This window comes from Eptatretus burgeri, chromosome 5, assembly GCF_056783735.1.
Source record: "Eptatretus burgeri isolate ZD-2024b chromosome 5, Ebu_testis_v1, whole genome shotgun sequence".
Taxonomy (NCBI): domain Eukaryota; kingdom Metazoa; phylum Chordata; class Myxini; order Myxiniformes; family Myxinidae; genus Eptatretus; species Eptatretus burgeri.
The window spans coordinates 55,217,119-55,236,218 of record NC_140965.1 but is presented as its reverse complement, the minus strand read 5'-3'; the positions used below and the strand labels follow the sequence as shown (position 1 = coordinate 55,236,218).

The window sequence follows — 19,100 nt, the reverse complement described above, 5'->3', positions numbered from 1 at the left end:
GCATCCACATTATGATGTTCAGCACCGTTTGCATTCTCAATCAAATGCTGTCCAATAGCAGATGCACACGATGTTGGGATTGATGCTGGGACCTTCCTACAAGCCCGTACCGGCTGTATTCGCGGACCAATAGTGTTTTTCCTGATGGACAAAGGGACGTGTTGTTTGATTCTGCCAGTTGGAATCGAGGCAGTTCTGCCTCCATACCAACATCACACCGGCACTTGAACTCATAAATAATCTATCAATAATTCCAGCAATGTGTGTGTGTGTGTGTGTGTGTGTGTGTGTGACCGCCGTTTCTCGACGACCACCGGTCCGATCGGATTGAAACTTGCCAGGAATATTGCCGGGGCCCCGCAGATGTGCCTTTTCGAGGTTTGATATTGATCGGACAAGCGGTTCCCAAGTTACGGACATTTATCTGTCGGCCAATGACAAGGCACGGTGCGATGACATCACGAATGACGTCACAATTAATGTTTATTTATTTATTTTTTTGCACGATCGACAGTCCGATCTGACTGAAACTTGCCAGGAATATTGCCGGGGCCCCGCGGATGTGCTTTTATGGTTTGATACTAATCGGACGAGCGGTTCCCAAGTTACGGCCATTTATCTGTCGACCAATGACAGGACAACACAATTCTTCTTCGTTTGATTTGACGTCAAAATTGACGCTGGGGACCTGAGTCTGTTTTCCAAGTTATGGCCATTTATGATACGATTGGTCCAATCGAATTGAAATAATGCCCCAATCCAGTCGTCGTTTACACACCTCTGGGCCCGCCCATACGGGCCCGCCCCAACTGCTAAATTTTAAGGCAGGCAGAACATCCATCTTAACTGCAGGAATCAGATGTCGAGAGGTGAAAATCACTCTTGGACAAACAGCGAGATACATGTTTGAGATGCATCTTTTGATTTGTTCCTCATATCTTTGCGTTCAAGAGATGCATTCAAATATTGAGGAGAGGACGAAGTACGTCACATCTCTGAATACCAGAAGTAGCATTTATCTCTTCCATGGATCGTGTTATGTCGGCAAACAGACTTTGTCCGCTCTCTTTGCGTATTTGTGCAAAGAAGAAAAACACGAACTCGTCTCACGATCACAGATGTTGATGAAGAGGATTCTGAAACAGCCTCAGGGGCTCTGCCTCAGACTCGGCAACCTCCAACTGGAGAGCTGAGCACTGAACTGAAAGCCTTGTGGTTTTCTTTTCGTCTGTTTTCTGGTAATGTCCTTCAAATGTCTCAAGTGATTAACTTTCTTTTTTAATTTCTGCACAATAAAACCTCTCTTTTAAAAGAGTTTAATAACAAAGGTTTATGTTTTGTGGGGTTTGTAAGGGAAAGACTCATAGAAGTTGTGGATGGGGCAATTAAAGGGGTGAGGCCAGCATGAGGAATGAGTTTAGAAATTGAGCTGTTAATGTTAAAATTGTGGTTTCTGTTATGTTAGAGTTCAAGTCAATACCACCCATCATTTCACTGATGAGAATACTAAAGGGGGAGGGAGAAAAATAGGAGGGAAGAGGGAGAGAAAGAGAGAGAGAAAGAGAGAGAGAAAGAGAGAGAGAAAGAGAGAGAGAGAAAGAGAGAGAAAAAGAGAGAGAGAGAGAGAGAGAAAGAGAGAGAGAAAGAGAGAGAGAAAGAGAGAGAGAAAGAGAGAGAGAGAAAGAGAGAGAAAAAGAGAGAGAAAAAGAGAGAGAGAAAAAGAGAGAGAGAAAAAGAGAGAAAGAGAGGAGGGAGGAGGGAGGAGGAGCAAGGTGGGGTGGGGAAGGGAAGACAGTGTGAGGTGAGAGGATGGGAAGGCAGACGTGTGGTGGAGCAATAATTACCACCCAGAAGCGATCAGAGAAAAAATCCAGACGTGTCTGGAGCCAAGCTGATAGAGACAAACACTGCTTGGACACGTCCGGAGACAAACATCGCCCAGACACGTCCGGAGACAAACACCACCCAGACACATCCGGAGACAAACATTCCCAGGACACCTTCGGAGACAAACACTGCGCACACACGTCTGGAGACAAACACCACCCGGACACGCCCAGAGACAAACTCCACTTGGACACGTCCAGATAAAAACCCTGCCCGGACACATCAAGAGACAAACGCCATCCAGACATAACCACCATGCGGATATGTCCAGAAACAGACAGAAAGAGGGAGAAGGAAGGGGGAGAGTGAGAGAGATGTGGGAGGAGGGTGCTGCACTGTATTGGGAGGGGGACGAGCAAAGATGGGACACAGAGAGAGAGAGAGGAGGGAGGAGGAGCAAGGAGGGAGGGGAGTGATGAGGGAGGAGGGATGGGGAAGGCAAAACAGTGTGAGGTGAGAGGAAGGAAAGGCAGACGTGCGGTGGAGCAATAATTACCACCCAGAAGCGTCCAGAGAAAAACTCCAGATGTGTCTGGAGCCAAACTGATAGAGACAAACACGGCTTGGAGACGTCGGGAGACATACACTGCACGGACACGTCTGGAGAAAAACACCGCCCAGACACATCCGGGGACAAACACCCCCCCGGACAAGTCCGGAGACAAACACCGCTTGGACACGTGCGGACAAAAACCCTGCCCGGACACGTCAAGAGACAAACACCATCCAGACATAACCACCGTGCAGATATGTCCATAGAAAGAGAGAAAGAGAAAGAGAGAGAGATGGAAGGGGGAGAGTGAGAGATGTGGGAGGAGGGTGCTACACTGCATTGGGAGGGAGTCGACCAAAGATGGTACACAGAGAGGGAGAGGGAGAGTGAGAGTGGAGAGAGGAGAGATGCTTTAACAACAACACACACACACACACACACACACACACACACACACACACACACACACACACACACACACACACAGTTGTATGAGCATTTAACATTAACTTCGCTGTTCTCACACGAATCTGAATATCTCTCAAAATATTCGTTCGAAGATTGACTATCTCACTGAGCAGGTGATTTTCTATCCCTCATGGGTCATGCTGGACTTGCAACCGTTTCATTCCTTTCATTTACCCCGCAACCAAAGGCGAAGGAGGTTTTGTTTTCACCTCTTTCTGTCTGTTTGGTTGTTATGCGCAAAATCGAAGATTATTCAAGTAAATTGGTTCGTCAATATTGTTATAACTTGACGAAATCTAAGATTTTGTCAAGTCTGTTGGTCGGTTCAGTTTGTGAGTTTGTTTGTGTGTATGTCTCACTCTTCAGGTCGCATTTCGAGTTGGAATGTCATGGAGCTTCACCAGTGGACTTATTGGCCACCAGAATAGAACCCTATAACTTTTGACATGTCAAGGTCAAAGGTCAAAGGTCAAGGTCAGGAAAAATTCCTGAAAATCGCGAAAATCCGTATCTTTTAGCATGGGCCGATTTTCAAAAATTCATGTCTCCGCCAAATCTAAACGGATTCCTTTCAAATTTGAAACACGGACGTAGGAGGGGAGCAGCTTTGACTGGATTAAAAATTGGTCACATCCGTTACGGATTAAAGAGGTGGCAGGTATTTCAATTGAATTTTTTAATTGTTTTGTTTGTTTTCCCTAAAAACTATGTTTAACCCCAAAAATACCTATTATCGCTCAATATTCTCGATGGGACGTGATCTTGTTGAATTTCCTAAAGTCCTGGCCCTATGGGCCATTTTTTCTGTCTGTTTGTTTGTTTATCGACTACAGGTCACAATTTTAAACCGATCTTCACTAAGCTTCATCACTTGGTACAGTTTGTCATTAGGATGAAGCCTATTGTTTTTCAGGTCAAAATGTCAGAAGGTCAACAGAGGGCAAAGGTGAACAACTTTGGTGAGATTTATAAAATCATCAATTTTCATTGATCAACTTAAAATTTGAAGAGGATTGAAATTTCAGGTCAATTACTTAAACAAACCAATTATTTTTGAGGTCAACATGGACCAAGAGGTCAGCAACAAAGTTGGTATTTCTAAAATCCACAATTTTCATCTGATTGACTTGAAACTTGAAGAAGATGTATATTTCAGTTCACTGAATTCAAACTGCGAATTATTTTTGAAGTCACGATGGACCAAATGGTCAGCATAAGCCAAAGGTGAACAACTTGGGTGAGATTTCTAAAATCCTGAATTCTTTCTTTCTAAATTCCTCAATTGGTACTTCTGACCACGTCGTTGTCAAAGTGGACATCTCTCTGGCTATTATCAGAGAACCACCTCACTGCCATCGAGTCTGGCATTTCACTCAAGCTGATTGGCAGGGTCTCCAAGCAGCCATCAAACTTGCAGATTGGTCTCCTATCGCCACTTTCTCCAACATCAACTAATCCTGGGAATTCTTTCAAAGAAACTTGCTCTCCCTCATGCACAGATTTATCCCCTCTCGTCTTCAGTTGTCCAACCCTTCCTCCCGCCCTTGGTTCACTGAAGCTTGTGGCGAGGCAGTTGTCCTGAAACAACTTGTGTTATCCTCATGGAAAGCAAACCCAACTGAGGGTAATCTCAGTTCCTTCCATAAAGCTTGGAATAAGTGTGCATCAACTAACAGGAGAGCCACAAAACATCATCTTTGAAAGCTCAAGTCCGAACTTTCAAAGCTCTCTCCCTCCTCAAAAATCGTGGTGGCGTCTAAACAAATCTGTTTGTGGTGTGTATGTTTCCCGTCCATCCCCTCCCTTACCTCAAATGGCCGCGCTGCTGACACCGCCCGTGAAAAGGCTGAATGCATAAACTCGGTGTTTGCAGCTAAATCTTGTGTCCAAAACCCAATGCTTTCTCTACCCCCCTTACCCAGTCACACCCAACGTCCCTGGACTTTGTGTCCTTTTCTCCTGACAAGGTGGAGAGCTTGCTGTCAAACCTCGACTCAGATTCTGCAACCAGTCCAGACGGCATCAGCCCACGTGTCCTAAAAACCTGCTCTTCTGCTCTTGCTCACCCTCAGTCTGTATTATTCACCCTCTCATTTACCCAAAGTCATCTGCCCTCTGCTTGGAAATCACTAAACATTCCTGCCCTGCATAAAAAAATGTGCAAAAACAGATCCCTGCAACTACAGACCAATCAGCCTTAGGCCAATCATCAGCAAGGTTTTGGAATCCATCATCCTTCAGACATTAAATCCTTCCTCTTCTCCAATGGCTTGATTTCCGATCTTCAAGTTCGTTTCAGTCCAAGTCATCCGACCCTGGATATGCTGCTTCTGCTCTCCCAACAATGGATGGAGGTCCTCAATGCCAGACATGAAATCAGAACCATATCGCAAGACATATCGCGTGCGTTTGACACGGTCTGGCACCCTGCTCTGCTCACTAAACTCTCTTCCTCTGGTATCCAAGGCCGTCTGCGCTCATGGCTCGCAGACTTCCTCTCCTATCGCAGTCAACGTGTGGACCCAAATTGAGTTCTTTCATCCCCTCTTCCTGCCAGGCTGGAGTTCCTCAAGGTAGCGTTCTGGGTGCTGATGACTCCCCCCTGTCAGACCATCTGTCATCCCTCAGACCGGCATGCTGCAGCTTCTTCGCTAACTGCAGATCTGGGTAAAATCACAAACTGGTCCAACACGTGGACCATGTCTTTCCACCCGGACAAATCACACACTCTCACTTTGTCTCTCTTAAAGGACCGTTTCGAAAAAAAACCCCCATCCACGTTCTCAACAATCCTCTGGAAGAAGTCCTTTCTTTCAAGCTTCTGGGTCTCACTATCTACCATGACCTTTTCTGGGAACCCACATTTCAAACCTCACCTCCAAAGCCAGTCGCCGACTGGGAATCCTCCATCATGCAAAGTCCTTACTTGGCCCTCCTGATCTCCTGACCACGAACAAAGCTTTCGTCCGCAGCCTGATGGAGAACTGCTCTCCCCTCCAGGCTGGTGCTCCTGCCTCCCACCTTTCTCGGCTTCACGCTGTGGAAATAAAGACATTTCCGATCATTGGCATCTCCCGCGATGAGACTGAGTCTTTGGGCCTCTCACTCTCTCACCGCAGGCTGGTCTGTTGTCTTTTTATCTTCTCCCGTCTCCTCCCCAGCCTCCCCCCCCCCCCCACCGCTCTCTCTGCGATTTTACCGACCACATTTCCATATAAAAATGATCATTAATCATTTTTACACAATTTTTTTTTAAAAAACAAGCTCAAATGAGCAAACATCCTCGTACTCTTTAGGATGAGGTCATAAAAACGAATATGATGTCATTGTGATGTATCAGGTTTGCGATAAATGATCTGTGCGAATACCCGGCTTGATTCCCGCAAACAAAATTCAAACAGCTTGCCGAGTTTCGGAGATAATGGTATCGGCGATTTCCATTAGCGGCGATATTATGACGTCTACTTTTTTCTGGGAAGAATTTCCAAAATCGGAGATGGTTATTGCCTGTGTGTGGGCTTTCTGCATATACATGGCAAGTTTCACGAAGATCTGATGAAAACTCTGGGTTGTGAAACAAAAAATGTCAAAAAATAGGAATAACGTCATAAAAATTGATATGACGTCATAGTGATGCATCATATGTGCGGTAATTCATCTCTGCTAATGCCCTGTTCGATTCCCACAAACAGAATTCAAAAAGCTTGCCGAGTTTCGGAGATAATTTTTTTTCGGCAATTTCCATTAGCGGAGATATTTTGACGTCATAACTTTTATTTCTGGGAGGAATTTCCAAAATCGGAGATCGTTAGTGTCTGCCAAGTTTCAGGAAGTTTTGATGAAAACTGGAGGCGGTGAAACAAAAAAAGTCCACAAGAAGAAGATGAAGAACAACAACGTGAGTAAGACAGAGAAATCCTCCACGAGGATCGAAAAAGTCCACAACAAGAAGAAGAACAACAACGAAAGACTTAGAGATCCTCCCCGAGGATCAAACAACTCAACGAATAATGATTTTTTTAAACAGTTTAATATGTTTTTTTTTGAGGATTTCAATAATAATACAAGGTCAATGCAGTTTTTCAACTCAACAAAGTTTTTGGTTTTTTCTTCCAGTTCTGCCTGAAGAATGAAGTTTCAGTTGTTTCAAGTTTGAAGAAGTGGAAAGGAAGAGAGATATTGTAAATTTGTCTCAGGAAATCTCAGGTCTTCCCAGCACTTTCTTGATATTGCTGAAAAATAATAAATAAATACATTACATGTCAAACATCGAATTAAATAATATATAACCATTACTTTTTAATAAACTGAACTTACCACTCATCAAGCACCATCCAACCAAGAATGACATGGATAGATTGGTTTAGAACTCCAAAGGTCTCCAAGATGGAACTCATTTTTCGAGTCTGGAAGGTCTGTTTCATATTTTGCGCCCTCAATGTGGAACTCTTTTCCTGATTTTCCCGAATTTTATGGATCATCAAGGTAGAATTGATATGCTGGGTCAAGGTAGATCTCGTTTTCTGGGTCTCTGCACACAGATCAGCAAAAGGAAGTGAAAACCACTGCATATCACCGCATTCATAATGTTCATCGTGATAATGCCTTCTTACACAATCCTGGAAACACTGTATTCTTCTCCATTGCTTTCTGCATCTTAGTTCAATTTCCCTTTCCTTTTGCCTTCAATTTCACATCTTCACTTTCTTCATCACAAAGTCATACTGGCTTTTAATTAACGTTTTTCAAACAATTAATTTTTATGCAGAAAAAGTTTATAATTGAAAAAAGCTGAACTTACTACTCATCGGAAAAGGCGACGTTTCGGGAAGAATCCACTCGCCTTGGTCACGGCAGATGAGGAAATGAGGAAGAAGCTGGAAAACTGCCACGTGACATCCAACCTGCTTCGATTTAATTGCCAAGATTCATCGATTTAATTAATTAATTTAATTGCATCGATTTTTTTTACCAACATTCATCGATTTAATTAATTTTAATGATCATCCAGTTGTACACAATGAATTACATATGGACACATCAACACTCATGCTGGACTTTCACCAACTGTTTGATCTCTTTGGTTCTTGTCTGGCAAAGAGTACAGCAAAACATTCGTTTGTTCCAAACGCTTTTGAGACACAGACAGAATGGGATGTGATGGGAGTGAAGAACGTGCAGTTTATACAAAGTTTGGAATAATTTGTAATGTAAGGCAAGAATCTTGGCAACTTACGTTCCAACCGGTAAGATGGTTTCATTCGAGGGGGTGGAGGGGAGTTAACGAGCACCTCTTCTGAGGGGTCTTCGGAAAAAAACAATGAAAATATGAAAAAATAAATACATTTATATCTTCATGAGTTTGATAAGTTGTTCAGGAAAGGGCACAAAAGGGAATACACTGATGGAAAAGGTAACGACGAAAAGGTGAATAATCCAGTCGAGGGAAGTTAAACTTCTTGTGATTTAACCTGCATAGTGATGACTATGTCAATAAGTTACCTTCCCACCAAAGTTATAATTGCAATTATCTCCACAATTAAGAACAGTCTTCTTCATCGAAGGAAGTATGAACAGCAATGTCTATAAAAGAACAAGTGGTAAAATGTATTTCAGCTTCATGTCCCGATCTTGGGGTTTGCTGTCTTTGCACCCAATGTGTTCACCCCAACTGTCCAAAGTATAGAAGAGTGCTTACCTGTTGAAGGTCCTGCATGTGGTATGACCTGTCAACACCATGATGTTTCTGATCTTGCTGTTGCTGTTGAAGACACTTAGTCACATGTTGCTTGTGTTGCTGTTTCAGCCTGTGATCACAATGAGGCTTCTGCTTTTCCTGCAGCCCCTCAACACCGTGCTGCTTCTGTTGCTGCTGTTGCTCCTTTCGACCCTGTTTACCCTTAAGACCTTTAGACCCCACACGAACCTTAAAACTCCTTTGTATCCTTTGACCTCTTTGACATTTATACCCACAGATCCTTTCGACCCGTTGAGACCACAAAGATCCATTTTGATCCCTTTTTTAGAAATAGCCAGTATGACCTTTACACCGTTTGAACTGCTTCGACCACTTCAGCACCCTTTACACACACCATAATAACATCAAAATAGTCTTTTTGCAACACACACTACTCTTTTCAGCAGGTTATGTGCAAACTCGTCCCACCCAGAGGGTGGTAAACTGTGCTGCTGAGCTTATCTCATCGAAAACTACTGGGAAAAACGACAACTGAAATGGAATCAGATTCCTGGAAGTTGTACAACACAAAATAGAGCCTCTCCCCCTCCTCCCCTGTGAACCTGGTGTCCCTGTCCTCAATTTAAATCGTCATCGGAACAAAGACATTCATTGTCCCCATCCTCACAATGAAATCCGTCATCGTCACAAAAACATTCGTCGTCTCCATCGTCACAATCGCATTCGTCGAATACATCGTCACATTCACATTCGTCGAATACATCGTCACAATCACATTCGTCGTCATCGTCGCAATCACATTCCTCGTCATCGTCGCAATCACATTCCTCGTCTTCTGAATCCAAACTGTCATCATCATCTTCCACATCTTTATCCTCCCCATCAGACTCATCTTCTCCATCAACTTTCTTCTCCATTCTGTGAACACACAAGAAAAACCAGAACTTCGTTTGAGAGAACATTTCTCTGTGTAGCACAAATGTATCAATCAGAGGACCACCAGATATATAAACTCCAATAAAAACATATTCATCAGTAGAGAGGTCCATCGGGATCATAATTTGCTGTTCTCAATTTGTAGATCAATTATAAAATGAAGACTTGTGAAGAGCTTTACCGGAACCGTTTGTTCATCCATAAATAAATCGCACAAAGCGAGTTGATGATAAGTATCACCATGGAGATGATCCCAACAGCAAATTCAAATCTCCCCCAAAGCGACACGAGTTGTCCAACGTCCATCGGGCCGAAGATGGAACCTTCCCCAAAGATCTGTGGACACGGATATAACAAGTTTAATAAATTAATGTTACTTCAATGAAAACAGGAATCAATTTCCTTCATAACAATCCTTAAATAGGATCCTCTCAAACTGAAGTTGAAACACGACCTTCTGACCACAGGCCGAGCAAACGGATCAAACATTCCAGAACAGGTGTGGTTTCCTTGTAACAAGATTTAAGAGAACATTTGTTCACATCGTAATCAAACCGTCATAATTTCTTGAATATCACAATCTGCTCCATTTCTGTAACTTCCTCTTCATTCTCATCAATGGGATCTTTAAACCTTTATCCTCCGTCCATCAGGGACGGTCTTTCTCTTCGTTTCCCACTAACCTGGTAAGACTTCCTTATAGTCCAGACTCCTGGACGCACTTGCAGGTGCGACGGAAACATATCCTCTTGAAATTCTTTGAAAAAACTCAAGAGCACAACAAGGTACGACCACATCGTAGCAGCGAATGTGGCAGAATGGTCGAAATGTTCAAAAAGGTGAACACACAATGCATCGGGACGATGGTCTTTGTGACGCTGCAAGCATTGTTGTCATGGTAACCCCATTCGGTTCCAAACGAACCCATTTCGGTTTTTATTGTATCATCATCCCATGTATTAGATGTAATTATATCATGGTTTGTAATATTTGTGTACATGTTGGCCTGAAAGTCGTTTTACCCCTCATCAGTAAAGCATTCATTCTTGAACTCTTAAAATAAGGTTTTATTGTGCTGTACTGTACTTACAATATAAAATAATCACTTATTGTATTTGTATGTGCTCCATAACCATGGAGATGATCAACATCATTATCTTGAATGCATCCACATTATAATGTTCAGCACTGTTTGCATTCTCAATCAAATGCTGTCCAATAGCAGATGCACACGATGTTGGGATTGATGCTGGGACCTTCCCACAAGCAGGTACCGGCTGTAGTCGTGTACCAATAGTGCTTTTCCTGATGGACAAAGGGATGTGCTGTTTGATTCTGTCAGTCAGAGTCTGGGTAGTTTTGCCAACATCCCGAGCATCACACCGGCACTTGAACTCACAAATAATATTGCTAAATTTTAAGGCAGGCAGAACATCCTTCTAAACTACAGGAATCAGATGTCGAGAGGGGAAAATCACTCTTGGAAGAAACAACGAGATACATGTTTGAGACGCATCTTTTGATTTGTTCCTCATAACTTTGCGTTCAAAATGTGCATTCAAATATTGAGGAGAGGACGAAGTACATCACATCTCTGAATACCAGAAGTGGCATTTCTCTATTCCATGGACCCTGTGTTTTGTCGGCAAACAGACTTTGTCCACTCTCTTTGCTTATTTGTGCAAAGAAGAAGAAGAACAAACTCGTCTCATGATCACAGATGTTGATGAAGAGGATTCTGAAACAGCCTCAGGGGCTCTGCCTCAGATTCTGCAACCTCCAACTGGAGAGCTGAACACTGAACAGGCTCCTCTCACCTCGACCGTCGGGAGGTGATGACGCATCAAGAGAGAACGTCCAATCAGAATTGAATGTTGATTGGTGTCTATTCGACTGTTCTTCTTCCTCACCTCATTCAGTTGGTGTGAATTTCACCTGAAGAGAGCACAACGAAAAGCCTTGTGGATTTCTTTCGTCTGTTTTATGGTAATGTCCTTCAAATGTCTCAACTGATGAACTTTGTTTTTTTTAATTTCTGCACAATAAAACCTCTCTATTAAAAGAGTTTAAGAAAAAATGTTTACGTCTCGTGGGGTTTTGAAGGGAAAACTCAAAAAGGGTGTGGATGGGGAAATTAAAGGGGTGAGGCCAGCATTAGGATTGAGTTTAGAAATTGAGCTGTTAATGTTAAAATTGTGGTTTCCATTACGTTGGAGTTCAAGTAAATACCACCCATCATTTCACTGATGGGAATACTAAAGGGGGAGGGAGAAAAAGAGAGAGGAAGAGGGAGAGAGAGAAGGAGAGAGAGAGAAGGAGAGAGAGGAGGGAGGGGAGCAAGGAGTGATGGGGAAGGGAAGACAGACGTGCGGTGGAGCAATAATTACCACCCAGAAGCGTCCAGGGAAAAACTCCAGACGTTTCTGGAGCCGAGCTGATAGAGACAAACACTGCTTGGACACGAACGGTGACAAACACCCCCCAGACAAGTCTGGAGACAAACACTGCTTGAACACATCCGGAGAAAAACCCTGCCTGGACACATCAAGAGACAAACACCATCCAGATATGTCCAGAGATAGAGAGAGACAGAGTCACAGAGTCACAGAAAAAGAGAGAGAGAGAGAGTGTGAGAGAGTGTGAGAGTGAGAGTGAGAGTGAGAGTGAGAGTGAGAGTGAGAGTGAGAGAGAGAGAGAGAGAGAGAGAGAGAGAGAGAGAGAGAGAGAGAGAGAGAGAGAGAGAGAGAGAGAGAGAGAGAGAGAGAGAGAGAGAGAGAGAGAGAGAGAGACTTTTGACTCCTTTTATTATAAAAATACAAAAAACCAAAGGAGATAAAACAAAAACGGGTTTCAAAAAGAAAATCAGCAAAGTCAAAGAAACACCAAAAAAAGCAATTCAAAACAAAGAAAATTCCAAGGACACAAGGAAAGAAAACACTCCACGTAAATTTCTAATACATTTTCCTTAACATTGCACATCTTGAGGCGCTGTCACACCTTGACGATTTAGCCAGCGTATGCCGACTTATGAAAAATTTGTCGAAAATGCTGGCTCACGTCGAATATGTTGTGGGTAAATTTTGTATACGTTGGGAGCACGCTGAACTGCCATACGTCGTAGTGCGCTGGCTTTCATCGTAATTTGCGGTTGTCCTCAAATTTTAGCATGCTTGAAATTTTACGACGTATGCCAGCGTATGACTCACACGTTCCGCTACGCTGACCATAAGTTGTCGGCACGTTATGCGATCGTTGACACACGTCAACACACGTGACTTGTAAGTTACTCAAAAGTCGAAACACGTCGAGGTAATGTTTAGTGTACCTGAAACTTATATATAACCTATGAGTAACGTGTTGCAGGCACGTTACATGATCGTTGCACACACATCGAGGCACGTTACTTGTAAATTACTCATAAGTCAAAACACGTCGAGGTAATGCTTCACGAACCCAAAACTTATTTCTTACCTCTGAGTAACGTGCTTTGAACCGATGTGTAAATTACCTCCAACGCATATTGACTTATTTGATTGACGTTTTCTGGACGACCACAGAACTTACTGAACGTGTTTCGAATTTACAGCTACCATATAATGGCGTATTGGCAGCGTTAAAAAAAAAAATTTAGGGTTTGTTTTCCCTAAAAACTATGTTTAACCCCAAAAATACCTATTATCGCTCAATATTCTCGATGGTACGCGATCTTGTTGAATTTCGTAAAGTCCTGGCCCTATGGGCCATTTTTTTCTGTCTGTTTGTTTGTTTATCGACTACAGGTCAGAATTTTAAACCGATCTTCACGAAGCTTCATCACTTGGTACAGTTTGTCATAAGGATGAAGCCTATTGTTTTTCAGGTCAAAATGTCATAAGGTCAACATCGGGCAAAGGTCAACAACTTTGGTGAGATTTATAAAATCCTCAATTTTCATTAATCCACTTAAAATTTGAAGAGGATTTATATTTCAGGTCAATTAATTAAACCAACCAATTACTTTTGAGGTCAACATGGACCAAAAGGTCAGCAAAGGCCCAAGGTCAACAACAAAGTTGGTATTTCTAAAATCCACAATTTTCATCTGATTGACTTGAAACTTAAGGAAGATATATATTTCAGGTCACTGAATTCAAACTGCGAATTATTTTTGAAGTCACCATGGACCAAAAGGTCAGCATAAGCCAAAGGTGAACAACGGGTGAGATTTCTAAAATCCTCAATTCTTTCTTTCTAAATTCCTAAATTGGTTCTTCTGACCACATCGTTGTCAAAGTGGACATTTCTCTGGCTAGTATCAGAGAACCACCTCACCGCCGTCGAGTCTGGCATTTCACTCAAGCTGATTAGCAGGGTCTCCAAGCAGCCATCAAACTTGCAGATTGGTCTCCTATCGCTACTTTCTCCAACATCAACTGATCCTGGGAATTCTTTCAAAGAAACTTGCTCTCCCTCATGCACAGATTTATCCCCTCTCGTCTTCAGTTGTCCAAACCTTCCTCCCGCCCTTGGTTCACTGAAGTTTGTGGCGAGGCAATTGTCCTGAAACAACTTGTGTTATCCTCATGGAAAGCAAACCCAACTGAGGGTAATCTCAGTTCCGTCCATAAAGCTTGGAACAAGTGTGTATCAACTCTCAGGAGAGCGACAAAACATCATCTTTGATAGCTCATAAAAACGAATATGACGTCATTGTGATGTATCATGTATGCGATAAATCAACTGTGCTAATGCCCGGCTTGATTCCCGCAAACAAAATTCAAACAGCTTGCCGAGTTTCGGAGATAATGGAATAGGCGATTTCCATTCGCGGCGATATTATGATGTCTACTTTTTTCTGGGAAGAATTTCCAAAATCGGAGATGGTTATTGCCTGTGTGTGGGCTTTCTGCATATACTTGGCAAGTTTCATGAAGATCCGATGAAAACACTGGGTTGTGAAACAAAAAATGTCAAAAAATAGGAATAACGTCATAAAAATTGATATGACGTCATAGTGATGCATCGTATGTGCGGTAATTCATCTCTGCTAATGCCCTGTTCGATTCCCACAAACAGAATTCAAAAAGCTTGCCGAGTTTCGGAGATAATTTTTTCGGCAATTTCCATTTGCGTAGATATTTTGACGTCATAACTTTTAATTCTGGGAGGAATTTCCAAAATCGGAGATCGTTCGTGTCTGCACAGGGTATTTTTTTACATATATCTGCCAAGTTTCAGGAAGTTTCGATGAAAACTGTAGGCTGTGAAACAAAAAAAGTCCACAAGAAGAAGATGAAGAACAACAACATGAGTAAGACTTCGAGATCCTCCACGAGGATCTAAAAACTCCACAGGAAGAAGATGAACAACAACAACGTGAGTAAGACAGAGAAATCCTCCACGAGGATCTAAAAAGTCCACAACAAGAATAAGAACAACAACGAAAGACTTAGAGATCCTCCCCGAGGATCAAACAACTCAACGAATAATGATTTTTTAAACAGTTTAATATGTTTTTTTTTGAGCATTTCAATAATAATACAAGGTCAATGCAGTTTTTCAACTCAACAAAGTTTTTGGTTTTTTCTTCCAGTTCTGCCTTAAGATTGAAGTTTCAGTTGTTTCAAGTTTGAAGAAGTGGAAAGGAAGAGAGATATTGTAAATTTGTCTCAGGAAATCTCAGGTCTTCCCAGCACTTTCTTGATATTGCTGAAAAAGAATAAATAAATACATTACATGTCAAGCATCGAATTAAATAATATATAACCATTACTTTTTAATAAACTGAACTTACCACTCATCAAGCACCATCCAACCAAGAATGACATGGATAGATTGGTTTAGAACTGCAAAGGTCTCCAAGATGCAACTCATTTTTCGAGTCTGGAAGGTCTGTCTCATATTTTGCGCCCTCAATGTGGAACTCTTTTCCTGATTTTCCCGAATTTTATGGATCATCAAGGTAGAATTGATATGCTGGGTCAAGGTAGAACTCGTTTTCTGGGTCTCTGCACACATATCAGCAAAAGGAAGTGAAAACCACTGTATATCACCGCATTCATAATGTTCATCATGATAATGCCTTCTTATACAATCCTGGAAACACTGTATTCTTCTCCATTGCTTTCTGCATCTTAGTTCAATTTCCCTTTCCTTTTGCCTTCAATTTCACATCTTCATCTTCTTCATCACAAAGTCATACTGGCTTTTAATTAACGTTTTTCAAACAATTAATTTTAATGCAGAAAAAGTTTATAATTGAAAAAAGCTGAACTTACTACTCATCGGAAGAGGCGACGTTTCGGGAAGAATCCACTCGCCTTGGTCACGGCAGATGAGGAAATGAGGAAGAAGCTGGAAAACTGCCACGTGACATTCAACCTGCTTCGATTTAATTACGAACATTCACTGATTTCATTAATTAATTTTATTGCATCGATTTTTTTTTTACCAACATTCATCGATTTAATTAATTTTAATGATCATCCAGTTGTACACAATGAATTATATACGGACACATCAACACTCATAATGGACTTTCACCAACTGTTTGATCTCTTTGGTTCTTGTCTGGCTAAGAGTACAGCAAAACATTCGTTTGTTCCAAACGCTTTTGAGACACAGACAGAATGGGATATGATGGGAGTGAAGAACATGCAGTTTATACAAAGTTTGGAATAATTTGTAATGTAAGGCAAGAATCTTGGCAACTTACGTTCCAACCGGTAAGATGGTTTCATTCGAGGGGGTGGAGGGGAGTTAACGAGCACCTCTTCTGAGGGGTCTTCGGAAAAAAACAATGAAAATATGAAAGAATAAATACATTTATATCTTCATGAGTTTGATAACTTGTTCAGGAAAGGGCACAGAAGGGAATGCACTGATGGAACAGGTAACGACGAAAAGGTGAATAATCCAGTCGAGGGAAGTTAAACTTCTTGTGATTTAACCTGCATAGTGATGACTATGTCAATAAGGTACCTTCCCACCAAAGTTATAATTACAATTATCTCCACAATTAAGAACAGTCTTCTTCACAGAAGGAAGTATAAACAACAATGTCGATAAAAGAACAAGTGGCAAAATGTATTTCAGCTTCATGTCCCGATCTTGGGGTTTGCTGTCTCTGCACCCAGTGTGTTCACCCCAACTGTTCAAAGTACAGAAGAGTGCTTACCTGTTGAAGGTCCTGCATGCGGTATGACCTGTCAACACCATGATGTTTCTGATCTTGCTGTTGCTGTTGCAGCCCCTCAGTAACATGTTGCTTGTGTTGCTGTTTCAGCTTGTGATCACAATGAGGGTTCTACTTTTCCTGCAGCCCCTCAACACCGTGCTGCTTCTGTTGCTGCTGTTGCTCCTTTCGACCCTGTTTACCCTTAAGACCTTTAAACCCAATATGACCCTTTACACTCCGATGTATCCTTTGACCTCTTTGACATTTATACCCACAGATCCTTTAGACCCGTTGAGACCACAAAGATCCATTTTGATCCCTTTTTTTGGAAGAGCCAGTATGACCTTTACACCGTTTGAACTGCTTTGACCACTTCAGCACCCTTTACACACACACACACACACACACACACACACACACACACACACACACACACACACACACACACACACACACACACACACACACACACACACACACACACACACACACACACACACACACACACACACATCAAAATAGTCTTTTTGCAACACACACTACTCTTTTCAGCAGGTGATGTGCAAACTCGTCCCACCCAGAGGGTGGTAAACTGTGCTGCTGACCTTATCTAATCGAAAACTACTGGGAAAAAAGCCAACTGAAATGAAATCAAATTCCTGAAAGTTGTACAACACAAAATAGAGCCTCTCCCCCTCCTCCCCTGTGACACTGGTGTTCCTGTCTTCAATTAAAATCGTCATCGGAACAAAGACATTCATTGTCCCCATCCTCACAATGAAATCTGTCATCGTCATCGTCACAATCACATTCGTCGTCTCCATCGTCACAATCACATTCGTCGTATACATTGTCACAATCACATTCATTGTCATCGTCGCAATCACATTCGTCGTCTCCATCATCACAATCACATTCCTCGTCTTCTGAATCCAATCTGTCATCATCATCATCTTCCACATCTTTATCCTCCCCATCAGACTCATCTTCTCCATCAACTCTCTTCTCCTTTCTGTGAACACACAAGAAAAACCAGAACTTCGTTTGAGAGAACATTTCTCTGTGTAGCACAAATGTATCAATCAGAGGACCACCAGATATATAAACTCCAACAACAACATATTCATCAGTGGAGAGGTCCATCGGGATCAAAGTTTGCTGTTCTCAATTTGTAGATAAATTATAAAATGAAGACTTGTGAAGAGTTTTACCGGAACCGTTTGTTCATCCATAAATAAATCGCACAAAGCGAGTTGATGATAAGTATCACCATGGATATGATCCCAACAGCAAATTCAAATCTCGCCCAAAGCAACACGAGTTGTCCAACGTCCATCGGACCGAGGATGGAACCTTCCCCAAAGATCTGTGGACACGGATATAACAAGTTTAATAAATCAATGTTACTTCAATGAAAACAGGAATCAATTTCCTTCATAACAATCCTTAAATGGGATCCTCTCAAACTGAAGTTGAAACACGATGTTCTGACCACGGGCCGAGCAAACGGATCAAACATTCCAGAACAGGTGTGGTTTCCTTGTAACAAGATTTAAGAGAACATTTGTTCACATCGTAATAAAACCGTCATAATTTCTTGAATATCACAATCTGCTCCGTTCCTGTAACTTCCTCTTCATTCTCATCAATGGGATCTTTGAACCTATATCCTCCGTCCATCAGGGACGGTCTTTCTCTTCGTTTCCCACTTACCTGGTAAGACTTCCTTATCGTCCAGACTCCTGGATGCACTTGCAGGTGCGATGGAAACATATCCTCTTGAAATTCTTTGAAAAAACTCAAGAGCACAACAAGGTACGACCACATCATAGCAGCGAATGTTGCAGAATGGTCGAAATGTTCAAAAAGGTGAACACACAATGCATCCCACCGATTGTCTTTGTGATGCTGCAAGCATTGTTGTCATGGTAACCCCATTCGGTTCCAAACGAACCCATTTCGGTTTTCATTGTATCATCATCCCATGTATAATATGTAATTATATCATGGTTTGTAATATTTGTGTACATGTTGGCCTGAAAGTCGTTTTACCCCTCATCAGTAAAGCATTCATTCTTAAACTCTTAAAATAAGGTTTTATTGTGCAGTACTGTACTTACAATATAAAAGAAACACTTATTTTAATTTAAAAACATCATTTAAAAACATCTGAATGGGTTAAGCACTGGCATCAAGGCGAAAATAAACAGCCTGCCACGCGTCTAGCATGCTTCGGTAAAACAGAGGGATCGATGTCATGTCCACACGCTTCGTATCAAGAATAAAAAGCTCGTCACCATTGCTGAGTTTCCCAGCTTGCTTCAGCAAGCAATGGGAAAAAGCTATCCATGGGACGTCAGAGTATAGAAGCCTTCCTGCTGAAAGGAGGCGAAAAGCCATCACTGCTCGTCACATCTATTAGCCCCTGTCCACCTTCTGCAGTCGGCAGACTTAGTATTCCT

At 42.0% G+C, this 19,100-nt stretch overlaps 1 protein-coding gene and 1 pseudogene across 2 annotated transcripts in view; one reads left to right on the top strand and one right to left on the bottom strand.

The window, feature by feature from the left end:
- Positions 1-19,100, top strand: part of LOC147026467 (uncharacterized) — a 143,026-nt pseudogene that overhangs the window by 106,190 nt on the left and 17,736 nt on the right. The gene's annotated exons all lie outside the window — the stretch shown is intronic.
- On the bottom strand, positions 8,841-9,964 carry LOC147026468 (uncharacterized). The gene is made up of 2 exons (XM_085880298.1): positions 9,664-9,964; positions 8,841-9,464 (listed from the first exon to the last, which is right to left on the bottom strand). Exons 1-2 carry the CDS (start codon positions 9,786-9,788, stop codon positions 9,164-9,166), a joined length of 426 nt encoding a protein of 141 aa, XP_085736424.1. The 5' UTR covers positions 9,789-9,964; the 3' UTR covers positions 8,841-9,163.

Bases quoted from the DNA above. Each gene is read 5' to 3' on its own strand.
- LOC147026468 (XM_085880298.1), bottom strand. From the start codon at position 9,788: ATGGACGTTGGACAACTCGTGTCGCTTTGGGGGAGATTTGAATTTGCT. The intron at 9,465-9,663 runs GTAAAGCTCTTC...GTGTGTTCACAG, and splicing joins TGGATGAACAAACGGTTCCG to AATGGAGAAGAAAGTTGATG.